Here is a 26469-nt window from a genome sequence, read left to right on the forward strand (position 1 = left end):
TAAAGTCCTTTATAAACCCCTTACTGCAACCTGCCCTTATAAGAAGACTCTTTCCAGCTTTCCTGTAGGTCTGCCAGGTACTTGAAGGCCACTATGAGATCCCACTGACAAGCTGAAGAGACCAGCTCTCTCAGCCTGTCCTAGTTGGGGAGGTGCTCCAGCCCTCTGCTCATCTTCATGGCCCTCCTCTGGACCTGATCAAACAGCTCCATGTCCTTCTTCTGTTACGGAAGCCAAGACTTGATGTACTACTGCTGGTGGGATCTCACAGAGACTGAGTAGAGAGGCAGAATCACGTTCCTCGTCCTGCTGGTCACACTTCTCTTGGTGCAACCCAGGATACATTTGGCCTTTGGTGATGCTTTCGCACATTGCTTGCTTGTGTTGAATCTTTCATCATCAGTCCCTGAGGAATGCTGCTCATCACTGGCCTCCATTTTCACACTGAGCTGTTGACTGCAGCTCTGAGTGCAACCATCCAGCCAATTCCTTATTCAGTGGGGGACTGATTCATTCGCTTCATGAGGTTTCATGTTGTTGATATTTATGTTTTCTAGGACTGATGCTGGGTATTCCTTGTGGTTGATAGCCCTCAAATTGGAGAAGATTTTTGCAGTTGTACAACTTGGCGGTGTACTGTCCATACATAGCCTCAATTGTTTTAGATGCCAAAATTTTATGTATTTATCAGTGTAGTTCTGGCAGGGCAGTGGCTCAGTCTCTTACCAGGTGCCTGTGCCATTTACGTTACAATCCCATTGTCCCTGTCCATGTAAGTAAAGAAAAGAAAGGTTTTGGCCTAAATTTCTTTATGTAGCATCATTCTTCATTATTAGAATGTTTTTTAATTCTCATGGATAACCTCATTTATCCTTTCCAATGTCCTTGTAACCTTGTGATATAGAGTTTCTTCATTGTCATCGTTACGTTCTCATGACTTTGTTTTCTTGAAGGATTTTTTTCCCATTTCTGGACAGTATTTTTTCACTTGGAAGTGGTGGGATCCAGACTTAAAATTTTTGCTGTTTAGTCTTCCTGTAGGAAGAGGATTGCCATCTGGTTATTGACATGTTGGAGAGCGATTTCAAATGTTGTACTGGGGGAAATCCTTCCTTTCTTCCTTTGACAAGATCTCAATCACCCCAAGATAGGTATTTCTGTTTGAGGAGATAGGAATCTGGAGGTGAAATAGTATGAGGTAAAATTTCTCAAAAAATTTAACGTCCAAAGGTCCCATGAGAAGAGGCTTGATTCTATGGTTCCATTTTTCCTGCGTGCTTCCAATAGTGAGTTGGTTTTGACAGATTCCTGAAATTTTGTGATCTTTCCACATTCAGACCTCATCTTGATTGGGCATATGCTTGTCGTTTAGTGTGAGATGGTCTTAAAATGGAACATTACTTTGCCCATGTATATTTCCCATCTAAACTTTTCACCGCCTTTCTGCTTGAAGATCTGTTTAGGGCAGGCCATGATGTGGGTTGATACAGTGGAGAAATGGATGGGTAACTGGTGCTTTGATACTGTTTGCTATCAACAAATATTAAAGGGAATGGTAGAAAGTATATATGACAATGACTTGGGGATGCTGTAGGTGAAGAGGTCATGCAGGAAGGAGGACCGTTTGAATGCTCAATTTTCAAGTGTGGAGAAATCTATTCTAGTATGCAAATGCTGGGGTGCATGCTTGATATGGGTTCACCACTAGAATATCATGTTGAATAATATTTGCTGTGATGGAAGTGTGATGTCTAACGAGGGATCGTGATGTGCTTCCCATCAGTTGTTTTCACTGTCTTGCCTTCTTTGTTATCAAGATGAAACCATGTCTCAGATGAGGAGGACTTGAATATACAAAAGTTTTCTTGACATGTCAGTGGATGGAATGCTCTCACCCGTGGCTGATGGATGGGTAAAATTTGAATGATGTCCTTGGAGCAGCTCAAGACTGTGAGTGCAGAGCAAGGGTGGTGAGTGGCTGGACTTGAATGTGGACAGCAGGTGGGTCAGCAGTGACACTGCGTGGACAATGGATTGATTTCATAGTTGGTGCCAAGACCTGCAGCATCTCTGCACATTTTATCTTCATTTCATTGTTTTGAGTAGTAGCAGTAGTCTCATGATGATAATGGATGTTCACAATTATTGTGTTTAGAGTGATGATGCATAACTGTAACATAGTATACTTCTTATTTGAAACCCCGTTAATCCATGTATAATGAGCAATCATGTGACAGAATTTCTTCTCAGCTCTGTTTCCTTTGTTCCCAGGGTGTTTTTACGGTTTGTATTTCCCATTTCTGGATAGGGATTTTGCACTTGGAATTGGTGGTTATGTATTGCAAGTTATCCTTCCTCCCTTGACAAGGTTCCAACCACTTGAAGTCAGCAGTTTCTGTTAGTCAAAACTGATACAGAATTCCTCAAGGTTTTCTGAAGAAGTTGGAGATATTCCTGTGGTCACACTTCAACATTTGAAGTTTAATATTCATCAGAGGTGAGCAGGGCCCATAGCTAGTTACTTTGTGATAACTGGTGACTATTTCTCAAAATGTCATCCACTCCGCAGTCCAGAGAATGACACTGAGGCTGTACTTGCAACTTAGGTCCACAGTGACTTCCTTGTATTCTGTAGATGGACTTGATGCCTGCAGAGAAAGCTGTGACACGAGCACATGTGATTATTTTGGAATGCTTCTTTTCCTACTTAAGGGACTGTATCTACTCCTTTTTTCTATGTAGAAAGGCTTTGTTTTTATTTGTGTTTATTTATTTTTTCTATTTAGTTTTCTATCTATTGCCTACATAAGCCACTAGCTGGTTATTTCAAGAGTGTTAGATGTGGTGTAGAATACTGGAGATGTTTGAATACTTCTGTTGTCTCTTTCATTTTTATTTTCATACTGTGGATATAAACCTGAAACTCTGGAAGACGTTACACTTGAGGGAATGATGGAGTGGTTTTGATCCAGATCTTGAATGTTTCCAGCTGTCAGGGCTAAGTCTTTTATGTATTTCTCCAACAGTTAAATAGCAGTGAATAGAATCTGCATGCAATTGAGAAAGATTCCATAAGAATGTGGACACTGTCCATGGCACTGATAATATCTGTGATTGTGTAGTACAGGGATGAAAACCCGAGTTAGAGAATATATAACTGCTGTGTTAAGGTCTTGGAGGTGAAAGAGTGCATTGGGAAGGACTGACGCGTATGAAGCAAAAAGTGAAAAAGGACAGAAGCATTCTGTGGTAACAGATGTCCCCTGCAATTGCAAAACTAAAGATACAATTGATCCAGGTGGGTGACTTCATTGTACTACTGCATGTAGATGTGTATGCATATCTACCATTGGTCGCTGGTGCCTTCATAGCAACCTCCATGGTGGTTTCTTCTGGTTGTGTGAGTCGATATCTTGTTGGAAATAATATAGGTGAAGAGAGCTCAAAACCAGGATCTTCAACTGTTCCAGTCACCAAAGCTACAGCTATAGTGCAGGAAAACAATCAGTCAAGACTGTCCAGAGCTCATGGCATGTCAGAAATTATTTCTGCACCACTTTATCAAAGATGCTTATTTCCTAGCTCGGTTCCATTTTCCATTGGGCACACAGCAGACGTGCCATGCAATCTGACTTTCATCTTCAGAAGAAAATGTGTGCAGTGTGTGAATGGGAAATCCAATTTCGTGAATGGGATGGAGACAGGAATTATTCTCTGTACAATGCCAATATAGAAACAGCAATGTGAAGTTAAAGCTGAATGTAGTATTTCATCAGGAACGCTTCTTCAAGAGTCTGCGAAGCACTCACTCAAGAAAAACTGCAAGAAACATGGTACAGAGTGTGCTACTGTAGTATATATTTACTGTGAATTAAAATGAATTATGCTTTACATAGAATACTATTGCCAATTCAATTCCTCATGTGTTGGAGATAGCAAAGACACAGCAGTATTCTCTCAGGTTCTGACTTCTCTGAATAAAAGAGAACATGAACATTCGTACTGCAAGAAGAGGATACAACGGAACTAAATGCAGATCACTACCATCCGCTTAATTTTTCTGGAGAAAGGTAGTGGTGCGAGTGGAGAATCAGCTCAGAGTGCTCAAGGCAGCTGCTGGTTAATTGAAGCACAGTGGTAGAGGGGAACGTTTGGTTTGGGATCTTGTCTTCCTGTGGTATTTGGAGATATGCACAAGGTTCTGTTTTTTGAGAGAGATAGATCCCAGAAAAAAACATCATGAGGGACACAAACACTGAAACGAAAATACCAAGTTATAAGAATGTCTGTAGAATATTTGCTACGGAACAGAGCACACAGAAGAAAATGTAGCTCAGGAAGGACTGTATGAGTAATCATTGCAGTGGTGTTGGAGACAGTCCTTATGCAGTAGTGAGATAAAACTGATAGACGTAGAGATGAAATGCACAAGGACAACGCATTCAGAACACCAGGAAAAAAATGCCCACTGCAGCGCTCAACTATCTCTCAGATCGCGAACGCGATGCAGAAAGGTTCGTGTCGTCATCACGAAGAAGAGGAAGAGTACTGGAACCTAAATGCTTACATTGAAACCAAATTGCAGAGAGTGCATCATGCGGCGGTTGTGCGGTCCCGGCGGTTCCCGCGGCAGAGGCAGCGGCGGCGCTCGGTGGAGCCGTGCGTGCAGTGCCGGGCGGCGGCTGCGGGCGCCGCTGTTCACCGCGGAGGAGAGGAAGGAGCGGAGCGCTGCAGCCAGCCCCGCCCGCTGCGGCCCGGCTCGCTCGCTCGCTCTCTCGCTGTGACTGCGAGCGGCCCCGCGGTGCTCCGGTAAAGCGGAGGGTCGGCGAGAGCGCTCGGCGGCGGCCGAGAGGAGATCCGGAGCCGGAGAAGAAGGCGAGACGGAAGCGGGAGCAGAATCGGGAGGCGGAGCGGCGCCGGAGCGGCGAGCGTGAGGTGCCGGCGGTTGGTGCCGTGCGGGAGATGTGCGCGGCGAGAGAAGGGCGCTGGGGCCGGAGGCGGCGGGCGCTGCTGCTGTGCTGCGTGTTGGTGGCGGCGTGGGAGGCGGCGTGGGGGCAGCTGCGCTACTCGGTGCCCGAGGAGCTGCCCAAGGGCTCGTTCGTGGGCGACGTGGCCAAGGACCTGGCGCTGGAGCTGGCGGCGCTGCGCGCCCGCGGCGCCCGAGTTGTGTCCCAAGGCAGGACGCAGTACTTCGCTCTGCATGCCAACAGCGGACACTTGGTGACGGCCGAGAGGATAGACAGGGACCGGATCTGTGAGAACATAGAGCCATGCGTGCAGCGCTGCGAGCTGATAGTGGAGGGCGAGATGAAGGTGTACGCAATCGAAGTGGAAATCAAGGACGTAAATGACAACGCTCCCAGCATGGGCGAAACAGAAACTGAAGTGAGAATGAGTGAGATGACAGCACCGGGGACACGATTTCCCCTGCCCGATGCTCACGACCCGGACGTCGGTTCGAATTCCCTGCAGAGCTATGCGCTGAGCGGCGACGAGCACTTCTCGCTGTCCGTGCAGGCGGGAGCCGACGGCGAGAAGCGTCCCGAGCTGGTGCTGACCAAGGCACTGGACCGGGAGGAGGCGGCGTTTCACGAGCTGCTGCTGACGGCGAGCGACGGCGGCGAGCCGGCGCGGACGGGCACGGCGCGCATCCGCGTGGTTGTGCTGGACGCCAACGACAACGCGCCCGCCTTCAGCCAGTCGGTGTACGCAGTGCGTGTGCCCGAGGACGTGCCCGTGGGCTCCACGCTACTCAGCGTCACCGCCACCGACCCCGACGACGGAACCAACGGAGACGTACAGTATTCGTTTAAGAAAACTATAAATAGGTTATCGGCTTTGTTCCAGCTGCAACCAGAAACGGGAGCGATCAAGCTGGTGAGGAACTTGGATTTCGAAGAAGGAGACTCCTACGAATTTCTCGTTCAGGCACATGACGGCGGTGGTCTATTTGGCACGGCGAAGGTGTTGATCTCGGTGACGGACGTGAACGACAACGCGCCCGAGATTTCGGTGCGGTCGGCGCTGAGCGAGATCTCGGAGGACGCGGCGCCGGGGACGGTGGTGGCCCTGGTGCACGTGCAGGACCGCGACTCGGGCGGCAACGGGGAGGTGCGGTGCAGCCTCGGCGAGGGCGTCCCGTTCCGGCTGGAGCGGGCGCTGGACGACTACTACAGCGTGGTGACGGCGCGGGAGCTGGACCGCGAGCAGGCGTCGGAGTACAACGTGACGGTGCGGGCGGCGGACGGCGGGTCGCCGGCGCTGCGGAGCAGCGCGGTGCTGGCGCTGCGGGTGCTGGACGTGAACGACAACGCGCCGGTGTTCGCGGAGGCGCGCTACAGCGCCCGGCTGCCCGAGAACAACGCCGAGGGCGCGCTGGTGCTGACGGTGCGCGCGTCGGACGCGGACTGGGGGCAGAACGCGCGCGTGCGCTACCGGCTGCGGGAGGGGCGGCTGCGGGGCGCGCCGCTCTCGTCCTACGTGTCGGTGCAGGCGGAGACGGGCGCGCTGTACGCGCTGCGCTCCTTCGACTACGAGGAGGTGCGCGAGCTGGAGCTGTGGGTGCGGGCGGAGGACGGCGGCGCGCCGCCGCTCAGCAGCAACGTGTCGGTGCGCCTGCTGATCGCGGACGAGAACGACAACGCGCCGCAGGTGCTGTACCCGCCGGCGCCGGGCTCGGGCTCGGGCGCGGGCTCGGGCGCGGGCGCGGGCGCGGTCTCGGGCTGGGCGGGCGTGGAGCTGGCGCCGCGCTCGGCCGAGCCCGGCGCGCTGGTGGCCAAGGTGGTGGCGGTGGACGCGGACGCGGGGCAGAACGCGTGGCTGTCGTACGAGCTGGCCAAGGCGACGGAGCCGGGGCTGTTCCGCGTGGGGCTGCACAGCGGCGAGGTGCGCACGGCGCGCTCGCCAATGGCCCGCGACGCGGCCCGCCACAGCCTGGTGGTGCTGGTCAAGGACCGCGGCCGGCCGGCGCTGTCGGCCACGGCCACGCTGACGGTGGTGCTGGCCGAGAGCGTGGCCGAGCTGCTCTCGGAGCTGGGCAGCGCCGCGGCGCCGGCCGAGCCCGCCGGCAGCCTGACGCGCTGGCTGGTGCTGGCCGTGGCGGCCGTGTCCTGCCTCTTCCTCGCCTTCCTGCTGCTGCTGCTGGCGCTGCGCCTCCGCCGCTGGCGCCGCTCGCGGCTGCCGCCGCCGCCCAGCGGAACCTTGCGCGGCGTCCCGGCCTCGCACTTCGTGGGCATCGACGGCGTCCGCGCCTTCCTGCGCTCCTACTCGCACGACGTCTCGCTCACCGCCGACTCGCGCAAGAGCCAGCTGCGCTGCGCGCCCGGCAGCTGCTGCGACACGCTCCCGGCCCGCCCGCCGCCCGACGAGCCCGCGCCGCTGCGCGGGGAACACGCTGCCCCCCAGCGCGCCGCCGACACCGACGCTCTCACGGTGAGTGCTCCTTTCGCGGCGGATCCTACCTCCCGCCTCCCTCCCTCCCCGCCCGCTTCTCGCCCGGTCCTATGACTCTTTACCCTATCGCGTTTCTCCTTTCCTCTTCTCTATCCGCGTTCGCTCAGATGTTTACTTGTAACGCCCCTGATTTACAGTGTTGTTTTGATCTCTAGTGGGTATCTTTAGGAACGATGTAGTACTGTAGGACGTTTCTTGATATTCTAAGTGATTTGGTCTTTCATTTTCGTCTTACTGTTTGTTCTTTATCCGCTCGCAGATATAGCTCGGGGCTTTTGCTCTTAACTGGTGTCGCGTTTCGCCTTTCCCCTCTTCTTACGCGGTCCTTTTATTCTCAGGCTATCGCTAGCTGAAATGTTATCGTGTTCTTAAATCCGTCAGGCGTTTACTCCCTATCTCCTTAATTTGCGCAATTTTTTTCACCCGACATCTCAAGCCAAACTGAGGACTGTTTCGTTCCCTGACTGTTGAATTCCTTTTTATTATTGGATATTCTCTATCGATATACACTTCTTATTGCTAGCTGTGCATTTGATCAGTGTGCTTGATGAATCAAATGAGCAAATCCGCCTTTGAATGTGTCAGCTGCCCTGTTATCGCATTCAAACACGATTTTTACAGTTGGTAGTGCTTTAAAATTGCTTTGGGATGCTGCGTGTGAATGTCTTGTGAGGAAAGTAGCAAATGTGTCTTGCTGTTTTTCCATCTTCTATCTATGTCCTGACGGCAATAGATCTGGGGGTATCTTTTCTAACGCTTTCTGTGGCATCAGCCATGTTAGAGTTTTATCACTTTAATATCTATTTTTATTATGGTTGGGCAGATCCAAGAATGATGTTTCCATATTGACAATGCTGTTCACCACTTCGGTAGTTTTAAAGCTGTAGGGAGAATACCCCGAACGAATGGTACCCACATAACACAATAAAGTTGGACAGTATATTTTTGTATGGCTTAACCAGATGGTATAAAGACATCTGGTAAATTTGGAAAGGCTCACCTGTCACTGATGGTCAAGACTCACTCAGAACTCCACAGGAGAGGGACTTCCAACAAGAGATCCTTCCCCAGTGTTGGTCAGCCCTTAAACGGGGTCTGGGAGAGGTGGAACCAGACTCCACCCCTTTCTGGTCACAAAGGTGAATTGCCTTCACCTGTGCTCCTGGAGCTGACTCAGTGCTCACCTTAGGTGATCAATCAGTGGTTGAGGCTGTGATTCAACAGTTCCCATACAAACATTTTTGCCTGGTTTCTTTTTGAATTCTGAAGACAGACCTCACTGCTGTTGATAACCCTTTCAAGACTGGAACATCATTTATAAATGTTCCATGAGGGAGCTGTTTCCATACATGGTTTCAGTGTTTGAAGCTGTCAATAGGAAGAGTTTAATAGTCTTATGTTTCTGTAAAATATCACTGAATGAAACATTGTTGTTCATGATCAAATTTGTGTCAAATGCTGTTATTATTGATCTTGTTGGTATCTAGCCTAGGAAACTGGCTGTTAGTGTAGTTTTGAGGAGGTTATGATTCCATTTGATATCTTGGTGCTGAGGTCTGTGCCATTTACACTGCAATCCTGTTTTTCCTGACATTACAGGCAGCAACAGTCACCTGGAAATGCAGATTTCAACCAAACTGTGGAACAAATCTTTGTAGCTGGAATGGCATGTATTCACAATGTGAAACCTCATTTATCTCTATTTTCCTGTATCCCTGTGATGTAAGTTTCCTTCATTCTGATTTTCATGTGTTTAGGCCTGTAATTCTTGGGTGGTTGTGATTTGTTTTTTCCATTTCTGCCAAATGTAATGGAATAAGGGAATTGATGGTACCGCGATGATAGCAGTGTGAGAAAATCTTTGGCTACAGCAAATGAGAACAAGCCCAAACTCCATAGCCACAGCCACAGAAATAAAGGAAAAGAGCTGACTACCTCTAGAAGGCCTGAGCTGGGCCAATATTTCCATCAGGAGATGCCCTTGCTGCCACTGCTAACCCTTAAATGAGGTCTGGGAAGGGGTGGCTCGTGCCTTCACTGCTTCTGGTTACACAGGTACATTGCATGTATCTGAGCTCCCCTGAAGTGTCCTGGCGTTCCAACACGGTGCTCAATCACAGGTTCAGTCTGTGACTTAGCATTTCTTCTACACCAATGCTCTTACACTGGGAAATACAAGTCTTGTATTACAGGAAATTCTTCCTTCCTTTGACAGGGTCTCAGTCAGCTCAAGACATATTTTTCTCATTGAGAAAAAAAGAAAGCAGAAGATTAAAGAGACTATGTTATAGTTTCTCAGAAGCATTAACTTCCAAACTAGGACCAAGAGAAGAGACTTAAACATAGGGTTTCTTTATTTCTGTGTGCTTCCAACAAAGAGCTTGCTTGGACTGCCACCATACATTTTGCATTGTTGACACGGCTGGAAAACTTCCCAATAGCACAGGTGCTGATTGTGTCGGGTGTGATGGTCTTCAAACAGAAGGTTAATGATCATGTATATAATTTCTGTTTCTCATTTAAACTCGTCACAGTGTCTCTCCATGGTGATATGTTGAGGGAATGCATGTCCTTGCATCCACCCTGACGTGGTCTTTGTAAACACAGTAGAGAAATGAGCTGGGCTACAGGTCCTTTTAAGTTGTTTGTTATCAACAAATACTGAAGACAATCATAGCAGTATGATTTGGGAATGGCTTGGGGATGCTACATGTGAAGAACTCATGGAGGAATGAGTACTCTTTGAATACTGACCTCACAGGAATGGAGGAGACTTTGCTGGAAGGTAATTGGGATGGTAAGAGGCACTTTGTGGGTTCATCACTTTACCTTGATGCTTACTAAGATTTGCAAAGATGGAAGAATGAGATCAGAAGATTGGTGGGTAATTGTTTCCCTTGTCAGTTTGGTTTTGTTTGTTTTACAAATTCAAACTAGTATGCAGTGTGGAAGAGAGCCCTCCACAGACTGGAAGACATTACTTGAATGTTTACAGCAGTTGAGAGAAGGACATGGACATGCCTAAGTTTCTTTAAACTGCCACCAAAAGACATGCTCTTGCTAGAAGGCAAAGTATTGCTTAAACTTGGATGTATTCATGTTGCAAGAAAATTGTCTGAATGCAGAGCAAGGATGGTGAATGGCTGGATTTGAATGTGTACAGAAGGTGGGGCAGCAATGTTCTCTTATGGACAATGGTTTGATTTCATAGTGGGTGCCAATACTTACAGTATGTATGCACCATTTTTTCACAGTATCTACATCTTCCATGGTAATGGTAGTCCACTGATAACAATATTTGTCTCTGTACATAGTATGATAATGTCTATTACTAATGGCTTATATATTTTGTGTGACTCCTCTTTCATCATCATCATGATGTTACATCTAGATGTAGATTATTTTCATAGCTGTAATTTTGATTTTAAGCCTTCTTCCCAGTGTATCTGTGTTCCACATTTCCCATTTTCTGGACAGAACACATGTATTTGGAAATGGTACAGCTGTACTGCAGAAACTCCTGACCTTCCTTGAGCAAATCTCAACAAACACATTGAGAACGTTTTGCATGGCAAAGCTAAGACTGATCTCTCATGTTTTGGGTTGTCACAATTAGCATAGTATGGTGAGGTTGATTTGGTCATGATGATTTTGAAGGTCTTTTCTAACCTGAGCAGTTCTATGATTCTGTGATTCTACAGTTTCCTGAAAAGTTCCTGTATTAACTCTTCTTGTTAATTTAAATTTCATATTCATAGGAGACGAGCTGTAGGGTTGGGAACTTTATGAGAAGTGGTGAAGTTTTCCTAAATTAAATCCTCAGGTGTGTATTTCAGGGGAAGAGAATTGGGCCTTACCTACAGCTGAATAACTCATTGGATTTCAGATGTTGTGGGATTAATTTTAGTGCCCACACAGGAGACCATTATTCCTTTTTGAAGAGTTTCTCGGACACATTTCTCTTTGAATGCTTCCACGTGTTGCTTGACTGATTATACTTGTTCCTGCCCCATAGACTATATACATTAGTTGAATTTGAAAGGAAGACAGAATAGTCTTGGTTTTTTATATACACACACACATATATATATATATCATTATCTGTTCATGAGCCTTGCTCATGTAAGTCACTAGCTGAGTATTTCAGGAGACATGGGGCTGGTGTGGAATGGCAAAGACATGCGGATAAATGATGGTTCTCTTTCTTTTTGTTATATCTCTGCTCTAGACATAAACCTTAAAAGATTGGAAGGTCCACCAGAATTATTAAAATGAGGGAATCGTTTCCATAGTTTGATTGCGCAGAGTTGACCAGGCTAGGACCTGGATATATTTCTCTTTCAAAACAGTGTCAGTGAATGAAATGCTCTTTGTATTGTCTTCCATGACAGTAGGAACGTGGATACTGTCTATAGTGCTGACAAAGTCTGAAATTTCAGAGTGCAGAGTGCTAGAGCTTGGCTTAGAGTGTGGGAAATTGTTGGGTTAAGAATGTTCGGTTGGGTCTCTTGAAAGCAAACATTTTCGTTTAGTTTTGCTGGAACATCTGGTGCCTAGGTGTGCACCATTTCTGCTGTGGTCTTGGTTTTTTCATGATGCTGAAGGCAAAGAAGAGCAGGAGAGTTTGGGAGGGGGAAGATGACCCCTGAAAACACTGATGTAGGGCCATACCAGATTCCAAATAGTGCTGTCATATTACACCTGCACGTACACCTGGATGCACATCTCTGATGGGACAAAACTTCCTTCACACCAAGTTCCATGGTGTATTCTGTTCTGTGAGTATGTATCTGGTCAGAATTATAAGTGAAATGAAAGGAAGGCCAGAGTTTTCAACTGTTCCAGTCTTGAAATGTGCAAACATAGAAGAAGGATCAGATAAGTGCACACTGCTCAGCCAAAGAATGGAAAAAATGATTTCTCTTTCACTTTTGTGTAGATGCTGACTTGTACATGTCTTGGTTTTCTAAAGGCCTGAGATAATTATTCTTGCAACATAGGTATGGAGTTCAGAGGCAGTACAAGAGCATCAAGTCTGCCCTTGAATCAGGAAGATGGAAGGGTCAAAAGTGTATTTGTCTGTACCATGTGTTGATGGCAAGTGTCGTGTGAAGGTTAGTGCCTATTTCACTAAGCCCCTTTCCTTCAAGTCATGACAATTCTGAATGACAATCTTCTTTGTACAAGCCTTCAATCAGCAACAGAGGGTGCAAAATCATGACACGCGAAGATGCCTCTTGAATTGTATTGACTTCCAAGTGCTCTGAGAGACTGCTTTTTAAGCCAATACTGTGTCAATTCAACTACACACTGCAGTTGTATCCCTCACAACAAGGGATACTTTCTTTATAATTAGTACCAGAAGTATTTGAAATGACTGAGATACTGCATATCAGGATGGAGTTTTGGAGAACACAAACATTCAGTCCACTGATGAAGATGCAGCTTCAATATTCAGTGGCAACAACTGCTCTGGAAAGCAAGTTTTGAAAGCAGACTTGTGTAAATGCACCACAGTTGTTCCACTCACATGGGCCAGCTGGAGATTTTTCATCATATTTAGAGTCAGAAAAAACGGAATGTCTGCTTTAAAATAAGGAGTTTTTTACGCAACACAGCCAAGCCCTTCAAGCCAGTGATGAGATCACGAGACAACAGAAGGTCGTTAAGTACAGCATACACCCACGAGCTCTCATAGCGTTGTGGAATGCTGGCTACACTGGAACGTGGTGCAGATCAGGTTGCAGTGCTTGTGGCCTACAGTCCCCAGCCCTTACGGGCTGTCCTCAGTACTTGGAGGAATAGAGGTGCAGGGCAAAGGTCTCAGAGTGCTCATGGAACTGTGGACTCCTCAGCCATCCTGCCAAGGAGAAAATACGTGGACTGTGAATACGACTCCGAAATACACTGGAAAAAAAGCATAGGGTAGGTTCCATTTTTATGTGCAATGGAGTCAGAGAGATGGCTTTGAAATGGAAACAACAGTCATTACTGTTGAACATTGCATTCAGCTGAAATAAAAGAAAAAATATTCCAAATATACTACAAGAAAAATTAGCTGCAGTGCAGGATGAAAAGAAAGTAATAATGGCTCTACACCAGGAAATGCTGGGATAAAAGGACATTAACTGGATAGATTACTTCAGCCGACCGGGGAAAAGGAAAGCGCGGAAGCAGCAAGTGCAGAAGGTATCATCTGCTTACTCAGACGGTTGTGCGGTCCCGGCGGTTCCCGCGGCAGAGGCAGCGGCGGCGCTCGGTGGAGCCGTGCGTGCAGTGCCGGGCGGCGGCTGCGGGCGCCGCTGTTCACCGCAGAGGAGAGGAAGGAGCGGAGCGCTGCAGCCAGCCCCGCCCGCTGCGACCCGGCTCGCTCTCTCGCTGTGACTGCGAGCGGCCCCGCGGTGCTCCGGTAAAGCGGAGGGTCGGCGAGAGCGCTCGGCGGCGGCCGAGAGGAGATCCGGAGCCGGAGAAGAAGGCGAGACGGAAGCGGGAGCAGAATCGGGAGGCGGAGCGGCGCCGGAGCGGCGAGCGTGAGGTGCCGGCGGTTGGTGCCGTGCGGGAGATGTGCGCGGCGAGAGAAGGGCGCTGGGGCCGGAGGCGGCGGGCGCTGCTGCTGTGCTGCGTGTTGGTGGCGGCGTGGGAGGCGGCGTGGGGGCAGCTGCGCTACTCGGTGCCCGAGGAGCTGCCCAAGGGCTCGTTCGTGGGCGACGTGGCCAAGGACCTGGCGCTGGAGCTGGCGGCGCTCCGCGACCACGACGCCCGAGTTGTGTCCCAAGGCAGGACGCAGTACTTCGCTCTGCATGCCAACAGCGGACACTTAGTGACGGCCGAGAGGATAGACAGGGAGCGGATCTGTGAGAACATAGAGCCATGCGTGCTGCGCTGTGAAGTAATCCTAAAGGGGGAGATGAAGGTTTATACGATAACAGTAGAGATAATGGACATAAATGATAATGCACCATCCTTTAAGAAGCTGGAGCTTGAAGAGAAAATAAGTGAGATGACAGCCCCGGGGACACGATTTCCCTTACCTAAGGCTAATGACCCGGACGTGGGCTCGAATTCCCTGCAGAGCTATGCATTGAGCGGCGACGAGCACTTCTCGCTGTCCGTGCAGGCGGGAGCCGACGGCGAGAAGCGTCCCGAGCTGGTGCTGGCCAAGGCGCTGGACCGGGAGGAGGCGGCGTTTCACGAGCTGCTGCTGACGGCGAGCGACGGCGGCGAGCCGGCGCGGACGGGCACGGCGCGGATTCGTGTGGTTGTGCTGGACGCCAACGACAACGCGCCCGCCTTCAGCCAGGCGGTGTACACCGTGCGAGTGCCCGAGGACGTGCCCGTGGGCTCCACGCTGCTCAGCGTCACCGCCACCGACCCCGACGACGGAACCAACGGAGACGTACAGTATTCATTTCCAGAGATTTCTGACAAAGCTTCAAACATATTCCATCTGGAATCGAAAACGGGAGCAATCAGGCTGCTGAGGAGCCTGGACTTTGAGGATGGTGACTTCTATGAACTAGGAGTGCAGGCACGGGATGGCGGTGGCATTTCTGACACAGCGAAGGTGTCGATCTCGGTGACGGACGTGAACGACAACGCGCCCGAGATTTCGGTGCGGTCGGCGCTGAGCGAGATCTCGGAGGACGCGGCGCCGGGGACGGTGGTGGCCCTGGTGCACGTGCAGGACCGCGACTCGGGCGGCAACGGGGAGGTGCGGTGCAGCCTCGGCGAGGGCGTCCCGTTCCGGCTGGAGCGGGCGCTGGACGACTACTACAGCGTGGTGACGGCGCGGGAGCTGGACCGCGAGCAGGCGTCGGAGTACAACGTGACGGTGCGGGCGGCGGACGGCGGGTCGCCGGCGCTGCGGAGCAGCGCGGTGCTGGCGCTGCGGGTGCTGGACGTGAACGACAACGCGCCGGTGTTCGCGGAGGCGCGCTACAGCGCCCGGCTGCCCGAGAACAACGCCGAGGGCGCGCTGGTGCTGACGGTGCGCGCGTCGGACGCGGACTGGGGGCAGAACGCGCGCGTGCGCTACCGGCTGCGGGAGGGGCGGCTGCGGGGCGCGCCGCTCTCGTCCTACGTGTCGGTGCAGGCGGAGACGGGCGCGCTGTACGCGCTGCGCTCCTTCGACTACGAGGAGGTGCGCGAGCTGGAGCTGTGGGTGCGGGCGGAGGACGGCGGCGCGCCGCCGCTCAGCAGCAACGTGTCGGTGCGGCTGCTGATCGCGGACGAGAACGACAACGCGCCGCAGGTGCTGTACCCGCCGGCGCCGGGCGCGGGCGCGGGCGCGGGCGCCGTCTCGGGCTGGGCGGGCGTGGAGCTGGCGCCGCGCTCGGCCGAGCCCGGCGCGCTGGTGGCCAAGGTGGTGGCGGTGGACGCGGACGCGGGGCAGAACGCGTGGCTGTCGTACGAGCTGGCCAAGGCGACGGAGCCGGGGCTGTTCCGCGTGGGGCTGCACAGCGGCGAGGTGCGCACGGCGCGCTCGCCAATGGCCCGCGACGCGGCCCGCCACAGCCTGGTGGTGCTGGTCAAGGACCGCGGCCGGCCGGCGCTGTCGGCCACGGCCACGCTGACGGTGGTGCTGGCCGAGAGCGTGGCCGAGCTGCTCTCGGAGCTGGGCAGCGCCGCGGCGCCGGCCGAGCCCGCCGGCAGCCTGACGCGCTGGCTGGTGCTGGCCGTGGCGGCCGTGTCCTGCCTCTTCCTCGCCTTCCTGCTGCTGCTGCTGGCGCTGCGCCTCCGCCGCTGGCGCCGCTCGCGGCTGCCGCCGCCGCCCAGCGGAACCTTGCGCGGCGTCCCGGCCTCGCACTTCGTGGGCATCGACGGCGTCCGCGCCTTCCTGCGCTCCTACTCGCACGACGTCTCGCTCACCGCCGACTCGCGCAAGAGCCAGCTGCGCTGCGCGCCCGGCAGCTGCTGCGACACGCTCCCGGCCCGCCCGCCGCCCGACGAGCCCGCGCCGCTGCGCGGGGAAGGCGCCCTCACGGTGAGTGCTCCGACCGCGGCCGATCCCATCTCCCCCCTCCCTCTCTTCATTCCCGTGTTTCGCTCGGGACGTTTCTCTCTCCTATTTCGCGTTTCTCCTTTCCTCTTCTCTACCCGCGTTTGCTCAGTTGTTTACTGTTCTGCCTCTAATTTGCAGAGTGTTGTTGTCCTCTTTGCTGGGCCGCGTTAGGGACGGTGCGATACTGCAGGGTGTGTCGACATGTTCTTATCTCCTATTGTGAGCTTTTTGGACTTTCACTGCCGCCTTACTGTTCGTTTTTTATCTGTCCGTGGCTGTAGCATCGGACAGATAAAGGGTTTTGCTCCTGTTAACGAATGAATATCCATGACAGCGCTGTGTGAAGAATACATGCGTATGTATTTTTGTAATTTCGCCTCCTCTCGGTGCTTCTCTCCTTCCTTATCATTTTTCCCTCTCTTTTTCCGCTGATGAGAATATTTTTCTTCCTTCGGAGCCAAAGCTCCGTTTTGCTGCGGGCTGTGTGTGGATGCCCTTTGCTGACGGGAGGCAAACCCGGGCTCTCGCTAATGTTGGGTGTAAGGCGGGAGGTGTGAGTGTACTTTTGGTTACTGTTTGCTTTACTGAGTCTTTATCTCTTTTATTCATTTCTTTAGATTCTTATTTTTATTATTATTTTTTTTTCTCCTGCCATGTGAAACTCATTTTGCCTGGTCGACATTAGGGGTTTTAAATAGTACATTTTGTAGTTTTCAGGATCTGCTGTTTTCCTGATAGCTTGTGTGCCCACTGAGTTGAGTGAGCCCGTCCTTGTTGAGGAAAGGTATCTCAGTCAGACTTTCTAAATTATCTTTATCTCAAAAAGAGAGAGAGGACAGCTGTTAGCTTTTTTTGTTTGAATAAAAGTAAAGTCCATGGGGCATATCTGTGGGGAATCTCCAAGTACCGGACTTTGTAGGTTCCCTTTTATCCTAACTTTCCAATCACACTGTCCTTTCGTTCTTTCCTCACTGGCTGAAGTACTCAGAAGACATACTTCCCTGCTCCCCAAATACATGTTCTCCCTTGTGTGTGACCTCATAACCCTGTGCTGTAAATCCAATGTTGCTAAGTTTAAATTGTCTGTAGACTTTCGTAGCTAAAACCTTACTTGGTGAGAATGTAGAGTTGAAAAGAAATGGCGTGCTTCTGCACAATGACATACAATCAGGGGCATCTCATTCATGAGCCTCTGCGTGAACGACTTTATTTAGGCTTCTTTTATCTCAGTCCTGAAACAGAATCTTAATGACTCAGTGTAAAACTTAAGATGCATCTCCTTTACCCTTGACACAGTGTTTCTGTTCCTACATTGTGATGTTTTGAACAAGAAATATCTTTCTGTCCATCCATGTTGAGGTTTATGTGTGCATCTTAGAGAAGCAATCAGGACAATTGGTCCTTCTGCAATGTCCACAATGATTCCTGGTCTTTCATCTTTGACCTATCAGGGTGGGAAATGGCTCTGCTAGGAGCCATATGCTATATCAGAAACAGCCATGTTGGCAAATCCAGGTGTGCTTTTCTGCATAGACTTCATAGGGATAGATCTGGAGGTTGTTATGTTCACTGTGGTTTCATTTTAAAGGTGTACAAGTGTTAACAATGAGTTTACCAAAGTTGTTATATTGTCTTCACCTTTTGAACTTGTCCAAATTATTCTGTGCGTATTCTTCACCATGTTGCAGCTCATTCCTTATCCTTAGCAGTGATATGTGTGGGAATCCAGGATCAATGGAGTTGTCATTTTAAAGAGTTGGTTAGATGAAATGCTTTTTGCAAGACACAGCTTTGGTTATTGAGTTACCAAATGGCAAAGCATGACATTTGAGCAAGGGTATGCTCTGCTTCCAGCACTGATATGGTGTGTGTTGATCCAAGCCACTTTTCCTTTCCTGTTTGAGGTAACAGCTGCATTTCATTGGCAGCATTACCACTGGTGTTGTCTGATTTCTCATTTCCTAATGCTTGGCTATTTGAAATGACATCTTGGTCACGATGACAGGGCAGATATGATAGAGTTCAATGCACTTTTATTTTACACACGCAGGCTATAGATATCCTAGCTCTTTCTTTTTTGTGTGTGTGTTTTTGTTGTGTTGTTTGTCATTTTTTGTTTAATTATATGCATGAGTGGCTAGTCACATAACCTGAAGTGTTTCCTTCACTTCATTAGGCTTCATGTTGTTTCACTTTATGTTTCAAAGGACTGATGCTGGGTCCTCCACATGGCTGATATCTTTCAAAGTCTAGATGCTATCAGGGCTTTGGCTCTCACAATGCTTCTCCACTCCCTATTCTTCATCCCTAATTCAAATAGAACTCTGCTCCTAATTCACACAAAGTGAATTAGAGACATTTCAGACAGGTTGGAACAGCAAAGCACATCAACGTGTTCTTAGTGTGAATGGTCAAAGTGTTTGCACGTTGACTGCCATATTATAGCTTACTCCATGTCATTGTCCACCCTCATCTACAGCAGCAAATGAACTGTCTCACTCATCGGATGGAACTGTAAGGATACTGGTTGTTATCTGAAAGAGTTCATTATTTGGAACAGTTTTCATGAGTCTGGCTTTGATACAGTTGATCCAAAATTTCTTTATTTTCCCATTGGAGGTAACAGTTGAATTTTATTACCAGTGTTACTGTTGCTCATTGCTTCCTAAATGTTGGATAGATAACAGAATAACATCTCAGACAGGGCAAATGGAGGAGTTTGCTTTACCTGTATAGACCATAGGAGTCCAGGTTCTTTCTGACTTTAAAATTATGTGCATAATTGCTTGGTGACATAACCTGGAAGTGATTGCTTCACCTCAGTAGTTTTCATGATGTCACCTTTTATTATTTTCAAGGAGTAATGCTGAAGCTCCCGTGTGTCTGACATCCTTTAAAGACTGGAAGATCTCTTAGGACTGTGGGATTGCCTCAATGACTCTGTGTACAAAGTAGCAGCTTCTCCTTTATTCTCTTCAGGACATTTCTGCTGATGCATCATGATGTATTGAGTAAAGAAATGTCTATCCTTCTGTGCTTTGGTTTTTGTGTAGGAGTTCGAGAAGCAGGCTGGGCAGCTGACCTTTTGATGATGTCTGCCTGTTTTGAAGGAGAAACATAATCATCTTCAATTGTAACAGCTGTGTTTGCGAATGGCTTTGGTGTGATGTGTGCAAAAGGTTTGTGGAGAAAAAACAGGACGTGGCTTACTGATTTCTGATCTTTTCCCTTTGACCTATGAGATTGGAATTGGGCATGTCTTCACTAACAGAGACGTTCTGTGGCAACAGCTGTTTCATTGGTTCTTCCCTTCAACTTTTGTTGTATGATGTCTGGATGGATCCAAAGGGGATGTCTCATTAGTACTGTTAACATCCACCACTTCAGTAGGTTTTGGCTTGTTCATTCCCAAGGTCTGACAGTGGCTGGAAACCCTTTAAAGACTGTACTGTCAGTTATGGATGTGGAAAAAAGGGAGCCATTTCCACATCTGCCTTGAATGTTTGCAGCTGTCAAGCAACACTTCAATATCCTTATCTTCCAGTAAAATGTTACTGAATGGAATGCTCTTGACATAGGGCCAAATGCTGCATGTTTTTGGTGGTGCAAGCAAAGGCTGCGCATGCTGAGTGAAATGCTGATGTAGAGCCTGGGAAATGGCTGAGTCAGCATTTTTTTGTCAGGGCAATAGTTTATTTTTGTACCTGGTGCAAGTATCTGTGCCATCTATGCAATGGCAAAATGTCCTGTTGATAGAGGCAGTGACAGTCCTCTGAGAATTAAGTTTTTGCACAAAATCCTGTATTGTAGAAAGATGCTTCATAGGTCGAATGGTTTGTAATTCCTGTGTGAAACCTCACTTATCTGACTTTGTAACCTTCTGATGTAGTTTCAGGAATGGCTGAGGGAGCTGAGATTGTTCAGTCCAGAGACGAGGAGGCTCAGAGGAGATCTTACTGCTCTCTCTAACTACCTGAAGGGAGGTTGTAGTGAACTGGGGGTTAGCTTCTTCTCCTGTATAACTAGTGATAGGAAGAGAGGGAATGGCTTTAAGTTGCACCAGGGGAAATTCAGACTGGATGTTACTTCTTCAAAAGAGTGGTTGGATGCTGGAATGGGCTGCCCAGGGAGGTGGTGGAGTCACTGACCCTGGAAGTATTCAAGGAACGTTTAGATATTGTGTTGAGGAATATGGTTTAGTGAGAATGATCGATAATAGGTGTATGGTTGGACTGGGTGATCTTGTAAGTCTTTCCAACCTTGGTGATTCTATGATTCTTCATATTCATCTTTATGTGTACAGGCAATCACTTCATGATAGGGTGTCCCATTTATGGACACTGCTTTTACATTTGGAAGTGTTGTGTGGCTGGAAATCCATTCTTCGCTTGACTAGATCTCATTCAGCTGAAGACAGAATTTTGTATAGGAGGAAAAAAGGAAGCTCAAGGCCAAAGAGAATGACTCAAACTTTCTCAGAAGCCTAAACTTCAGAAAGAGGCCCTTCATAAGGAGCTTAACCTACAGTTCTACTTCTATGTGCTTCTGCTAATGATCCAGCTTTGACTGCTGCCTTTCACTTTGCATTGCTAACTGGGTTGGATATGTTGCCAGTAGCTCACATGCTTAACGTATAGTATGAGATTTAACAGAACATTAATGACCCTGTGTTTATATTCTGCAGTTTTGCCTTTGTTGTTCTAAACTGGACCTCAGTGTAGCAGAAAAGTCTGTAATATATGTTTATAATTGTGGGATAGATGGAGCTGTTTCCATTGGTGTTCTTCACTTCCTTTTCTCATTTCCTAATTGCTGGCAAGCTGAAGGAATTGCATCACTGTAGAGACAGAGCAGATGGAAGAGCTTCCTATACTTTTATTCTATCTCTGTAGATACCATAGCTGATGTCCCTGCTCTTTTGATCTATTTATTTTTTTAATTATGTGCATAAGTATCTGCTCACATAACCTGATATCAACGGTTTATGGGATGGTTCGGCCCAGTTCCACAACAATTGGTGCGGGGGACCCACAGACCCATGCCCCAGGAATGGGGAAGGGGGAAAGGGAAAAGGGAATAGGGAGATGGGCCTAGAAACAAAACAGTGGCAATGATCTGAGGAGGAAAGCTAATTTACTAAATAAGATATCAGAAAGTAAAATAACACAATATAATACAATATAATTGGAATTGAAGCTAATAGATCAAATAAAATGAGCAAGAGAGAGAGTGTCCAATAAACTGAAGGCCTTATGCTAACGCTGAAGGCGGATGGCAGCGAGCACCCACTGCTGGGTAGATTCCAAAGGAAAGAGAGTGTTCTGTGACCACAGACAGTTTTTATCTTTCCCTCTGAGCGGAAACACATAAAAATGCAAAGCATCACACAGTTCTCTGGGGAATGTTCTTCTCTTCTGAGACAGGTATACCTGGAAATATCAATGATCCATGGAGCCAGAGCATCAACTCTCTAACTCCAAATGCACCACATGATGTTATGATATGGAATACCAATACCAAAAATCATAAGACCATGACACCTGAAAGTGATTGCTTCATTAGGTTTCATGTTGTCATTACCATTTATGTTTTCTAGAAGTAATGCTGGGGTCTCTATGTGACCTTTATAGACAGAAAGTTCTCTTGTAATTGTAGGGCTGGGTGAGCAGTGTGCATGCATACCTTGATTATTTTCAGCTGTGAATACTTTTATGCACTAATGTTTCTAAGGAAACGGCACTGAATGAAGTGCTCTTGCTGTGTGACATATGGCCATAAGTTGGATGGTGACTGAATGCTGCACAAGGAGGGCTAGAGGCTGACGTTGAACTTGGAGAACAGGTTGGATGATATGGTTTGGGTTAGGCAATGCTTTGATTTCATACTTGTATCTGTGGCCTGCTATGTTCATTATGGAGATGGAATACAATTGTGGAAGTTGAGTGTATTGAGAATTCTAGGAGTGGCTGTTTGTGAAGGGCTATTTGAGGACACAGAAGATGTGATTTGCTGATGACTTTCAGTGTTGACCTAACAAGGGTGGAGCTGGATGCATCTGTGTAAACAGCCACATTATAGCAGCATCCATGTTGCAGGTTCACCAGTTTCATTTTCTTCATAGAGTCCTTGGACATATACATGACTGATGGCTGAAGAGTTATAGGGTATTTGAAAGAGTTGTAGTTAATGTTTAATGTATAAGAGATAGGTGTTAACATTCAAGTGATCAAAGTTGTTAGATCAAATTTTCCTTTTTGTCTTGTCCAAACTTCCTTAGTTACCTCTGGCTGTGGTCTCTGTTTTGAGCTCTTGGTGATTCCTCCTGTGTCTTTGCTGTCTACTAGCAACCTTTATTACTTATTATATGTACCTAGTGACATAATCTGCAGATGAAACTGATTCTTTTGTATCCGTTAGATTAGAGATGTTCATTGTTTGTTGTCAAGGTCTAAAGCTGGTCCTCAACATGTCTGATAATCCTTCAGAGCTTGGACGATCTGTTGTAATTGGAGGCCTTGGGGAGGACTTCTACAGGGTTATATGCCTTGAATGTTTATAGCAGTCAAAACAGACTTTGATACACTTTAATGTATTTTGATATACTTGAGTTTCCTAAAACCTCACTAAATGTTCATGCTGAGAAATGACATATGGACAAAAAATGTCTGTGGCCAAAAGTTGTCCATTGTACAACAAAATTCTGTGATTGCAGAGAAATGAAGGTGTGCATCTGTTTTTGAATCTGAAAAATACATGGGTCTACAGAAAGATTGCTTAGATAATGGTTTAATTTGATCTGAGCAAAGGCCTGTGCTGTTTAGACTGTTATCCCCATTTCTCTGACCTGAAGGAAATGCTAATAAGTTATTGGTGTAAACACTGTGCATGTAGAATGATGCTTTCAATGGGTAGGATGCCTCAAAATTCCATTGTGGTATCTCATTCATTCAGCTGTATCTCCATGTAACACTGTGACAGTTTCCCTATAGTAATAGTTAAGTTTTCAGGTCTTCTTTTTTCCCAGGTAGCTTGTGCTTTGTATTTCCCATTTCTGGACAGTGCTTTTTTATTTTGAACTGCTCGTGTCATTTTGCTACAAATCCTTACTTCCTTTGATAAGGTTGCAAGAACTTGAAGACAGAATTTTCTGTGAAGAGAATGAAACAGAAACCCAAACTGAATCTTTCATGTTTTCTCATGAAATTCAGCTTGAGAAATCATCCCATATTAATTCCTTCACATTCTCAAGTTTTATATTAATCAGAGATGAGAAGGATCAATGAGAGTCGGTGAATTCTTGTTGAAATGATGCCCCTTGCTATGTAGTCCAGAGAAAGGCTTTAGCATGTTGCTTGCAGCTGGAGAACTTAGTAACTTCCAGGTGCTGTGGAGATGTATCTTGATACACATCTTGGAGACAGCAATGCCCTTCTGTATTGAGTTTCAGGTGTCTGAATAAAACCTGTGCTTGTGGGATGATGATGCAAAGGTAACTTCCTTTGTTTAACAGTCATTGTTTAGGATGATAATAAGCCAGTATTTGAAATGAATGGGGAGATGCTTCTGGGGAGTGCCCGCTTTGGGCAGCTCTTCTACTATTCTCCTGGGTGAATGTTCTGCACAGTGTGTTCCTCAGCCAGTTGATCCAGTTCCAAGCTCTGGGTGGAGGAGGAGGGTGGAAGAGTGAGATTACTTCTTGGTAAATGCAGAATTCTAAGATACTTGTGGTTGGGTATGGGTGCACTGTCTGGCCTTGATGGTGACTCACCATTGAGCTCTTCCAAATATATTTAACCTGTACTGTGAGTAGGTTTGAAGAACTGTATGTTTGTAGACAAAGTGCTGTGGTTATAGACCTTACAAGCCTCTTCTCAGGGCTTGAAAGTGGTGTAAAGTGTTAGGAATCAAGTCATGGGATTTCCCTGTTTCACTCAGATGTCTTGATTGAAAATGAGCTCAAGGAGAACATTTCAGTTTTGGAGGTGACAAACATTAAAGAAGCTTTTGAGAATTCCTTCGCACATCTCTACCATTTTTTCTCAGACCCCACATCCTCATGGACCAGTTAAAGGTGGCATCCAAAAAGAAGTGGCTTGCAGTATACTTTATTTATAAGGCCGTGTCCTCATACCAGAACAGCCTAATGATGGGTTAGACCTTTGGTGGAGTCTAAACCCCAGAGCTCTGATGCAGCATGATATAATTTGTTTGCACGACTGTGTTGGAGAGAAATATGACATTGAGATTCCGGAGTGGAAAAGCTGTGGAGTACTGTCACAGTTTCCACTAGACTGTGTTGCAGATGGAGTGGCAAAGCATAATGAGACACTCTTAAAAGGAAGAGTTCAACACTTGCACTTCCACTGCCACCTTTCAGCTGATTCCCTATCCTTATCTCCTCCTACATGTGATAGCCTGAGCTCTGTTGACGGTAAGGCCTGAAAATTGATGCAAATGGTGAATGAGGTGTGCAGTAGCACTCAATATGGGTTAGAAAGTTTTCTTTTTAATTCTCTTCTCCTCTCCAGACAGTCAGCTGATATTATGTCTTATGGGCCCTGAATGTGGTTGTGGGAATGGGCTTACTGGCAGGATAAGCCTGCCTACACAGCAACCTTGGTGCAGGCTCAATCTACCAGGGATCCTTGTGTGTGTGACTCTCCAATGGGAGCACATCGTGGCTATTTCTTCTTGAAAATTATCCTGTTTGCAAGGAAGAGCATCTTCTGACAGTGTTACTGTGACTGTTCTGTGGCAGAGGAACTGTTCCATAAGCAATTATTTCCTGGTGAGTGCTGCCATGGAGTAAGTTTGTGAAGGAGAACCTGAGTCCCCCAGTTCACCTCTTTACATCTTGTAAGGGAATTATGAGAACCAATGGAGCCTTCTTTCAGAGCAGTCAGAATGGCAGGAAAATTGACTGTGTTTGTAGTTTCCAAACTCACTTTCTGTTTAAAGCTTGAAGTAATTCATATGGCCATGTAGTACCCATGGTCATGAACCAAGCTTGGTTGGTTTCCAGAGTCTTTCATTCCTTTGATCTCTTTTGAGAGGCAATGCTATCACAGAAATAGGTACCAAGGAAGATATTTATTCAGAAACATCAGCCTCAGGAGAGTTTTACACTTTCCATTTTCAGAGCACCCCACTCCTCACATGCTCTGTGATGTCTTGCTGCAAATTATGTGTCACAATCCTTGTGTCACTGATAAACATCCTCCTCTATTGTTGCTCTCCCTTAAAGTCTTTCTGAGCCTTCTTGCAACTTTATTGCCATCTTCTTATCCTCCAAGCCACCAGCTGTGCTTGGAAAGCTGGCTGTTGTGTTGCATATGCTTCAGGCATCAACATAGGTAACACACAATTGCTTCTCTTTACAATTCAGCACACTGGTAATGGAAGGGTCCCAGGGACAGCAAGCACTTGCATATATTTTCACTGTTCCTACCACAGCTTGCTTACCTGGCTCACTAAAAGAAGCAGTTTTGAAAAGCAGATGGAGAAGGGCTGTGTTCAGTCTGTTAGAGCAGGGAGATGTGCTGGTTTCCCTGACTTGTAGAAGTGGGAGCACGCACTGGTAATTGCTGTCGTAGCAAGTGAAGCTTGCTGTGTTCTCCCAGAGTCTCAGTCACTCGGAGATAGGACATGAAATAGATAAGGCCAAGGAGCTCCTCAAAAGCAATGGTATTCAAGGTGGATCGAGTGCTTGCTTCCTACAGCAGCTTTTCTTTGGAAGTACTTACCGTTGCTGGTTATAGCATATAGAAACGAAAAGAAAGAGCTGGGGGAAGACAATCCACAGCGCTCGCAGAAGCTCCCAGATAATTCCTGTGCCGTGTATCTGTTCTTACCTGTGCTCAGGAAAGCGTTTCCCCGCCGGACGCTCCGCTTGTACGGGCCGGGATGTCGGCTTTGCCAACTCCAGGTGCCCAGGGAGGAGCAGCGCTGCCGCCTGGCGGGCAGCTGCCGTCAGCGCGGGGAACGGTGCCGGTCCTCTCGGACGGCTGCGGTGACGC

General features: G+C 48.0%; 2 protein-coding genes across 6 annotated transcripts in view; both read left to right on the forward strand.

Moving 5' to 3' along the window:
* Positions 1–26469, forward strand: part of LOC136047376 (protocadherin gamma-C5-like) — a 118955-nt gene that overhangs the window by 59093 nt on the left and 33393 nt on the right. Inside the window, exon 1 of one of the 5 annotated variants that reach the window (XM_065734419.1) lies at positions 4891–7431. The exons of the other annotated variants lie outside the window; for them this stretch is intronic. Within the exon in view, the coding sequence (XP_065590491.1) occupies positions 4963–7431 (2469 nt within the window). The 5' untranslated portion in view covers positions 4891–4962. Of the gene's footprint in view, positions 1–4890; positions 7432–26469 lie in introns of those variants that run through there. 5 annotated transcript variants of the gene reach the window in all.
* Positions 13931–26466, forward strand: LOC136047725 (protocadherin gamma-A2-like). The gene is made up of 3 exons (XM_065735020.1): positions 13931–16435; positions 26074–26188; positions 26315–26466. The coding sequence occupies exons 1-3, from the start codon at positions 14015–14017 to the stop codon at positions 26464–26466; spliced, it is 2688 nt and encodes an 895-aa protein (XP_065591092.1). The 5' UTR covers positions 13931–14014.

The sequence above is a fragment of the Cyrtonyx montezumae genome, unplaced genomic scaffold (assembly GCF_038088225.1).
Source record: "Cyrtonyx montezumae isolate F1298 unplaced genomic scaffold, pur_monq_1.0 scaffold_18, whole genome shotgun sequence".
In the NCBI taxonomy this organism is placed as follows: domain Eukaryota; kingdom Metazoa; phylum Chordata; class Aves; order Galliformes; family Odontophoridae; genus Cyrtonyx; species Cyrtonyx montezumae.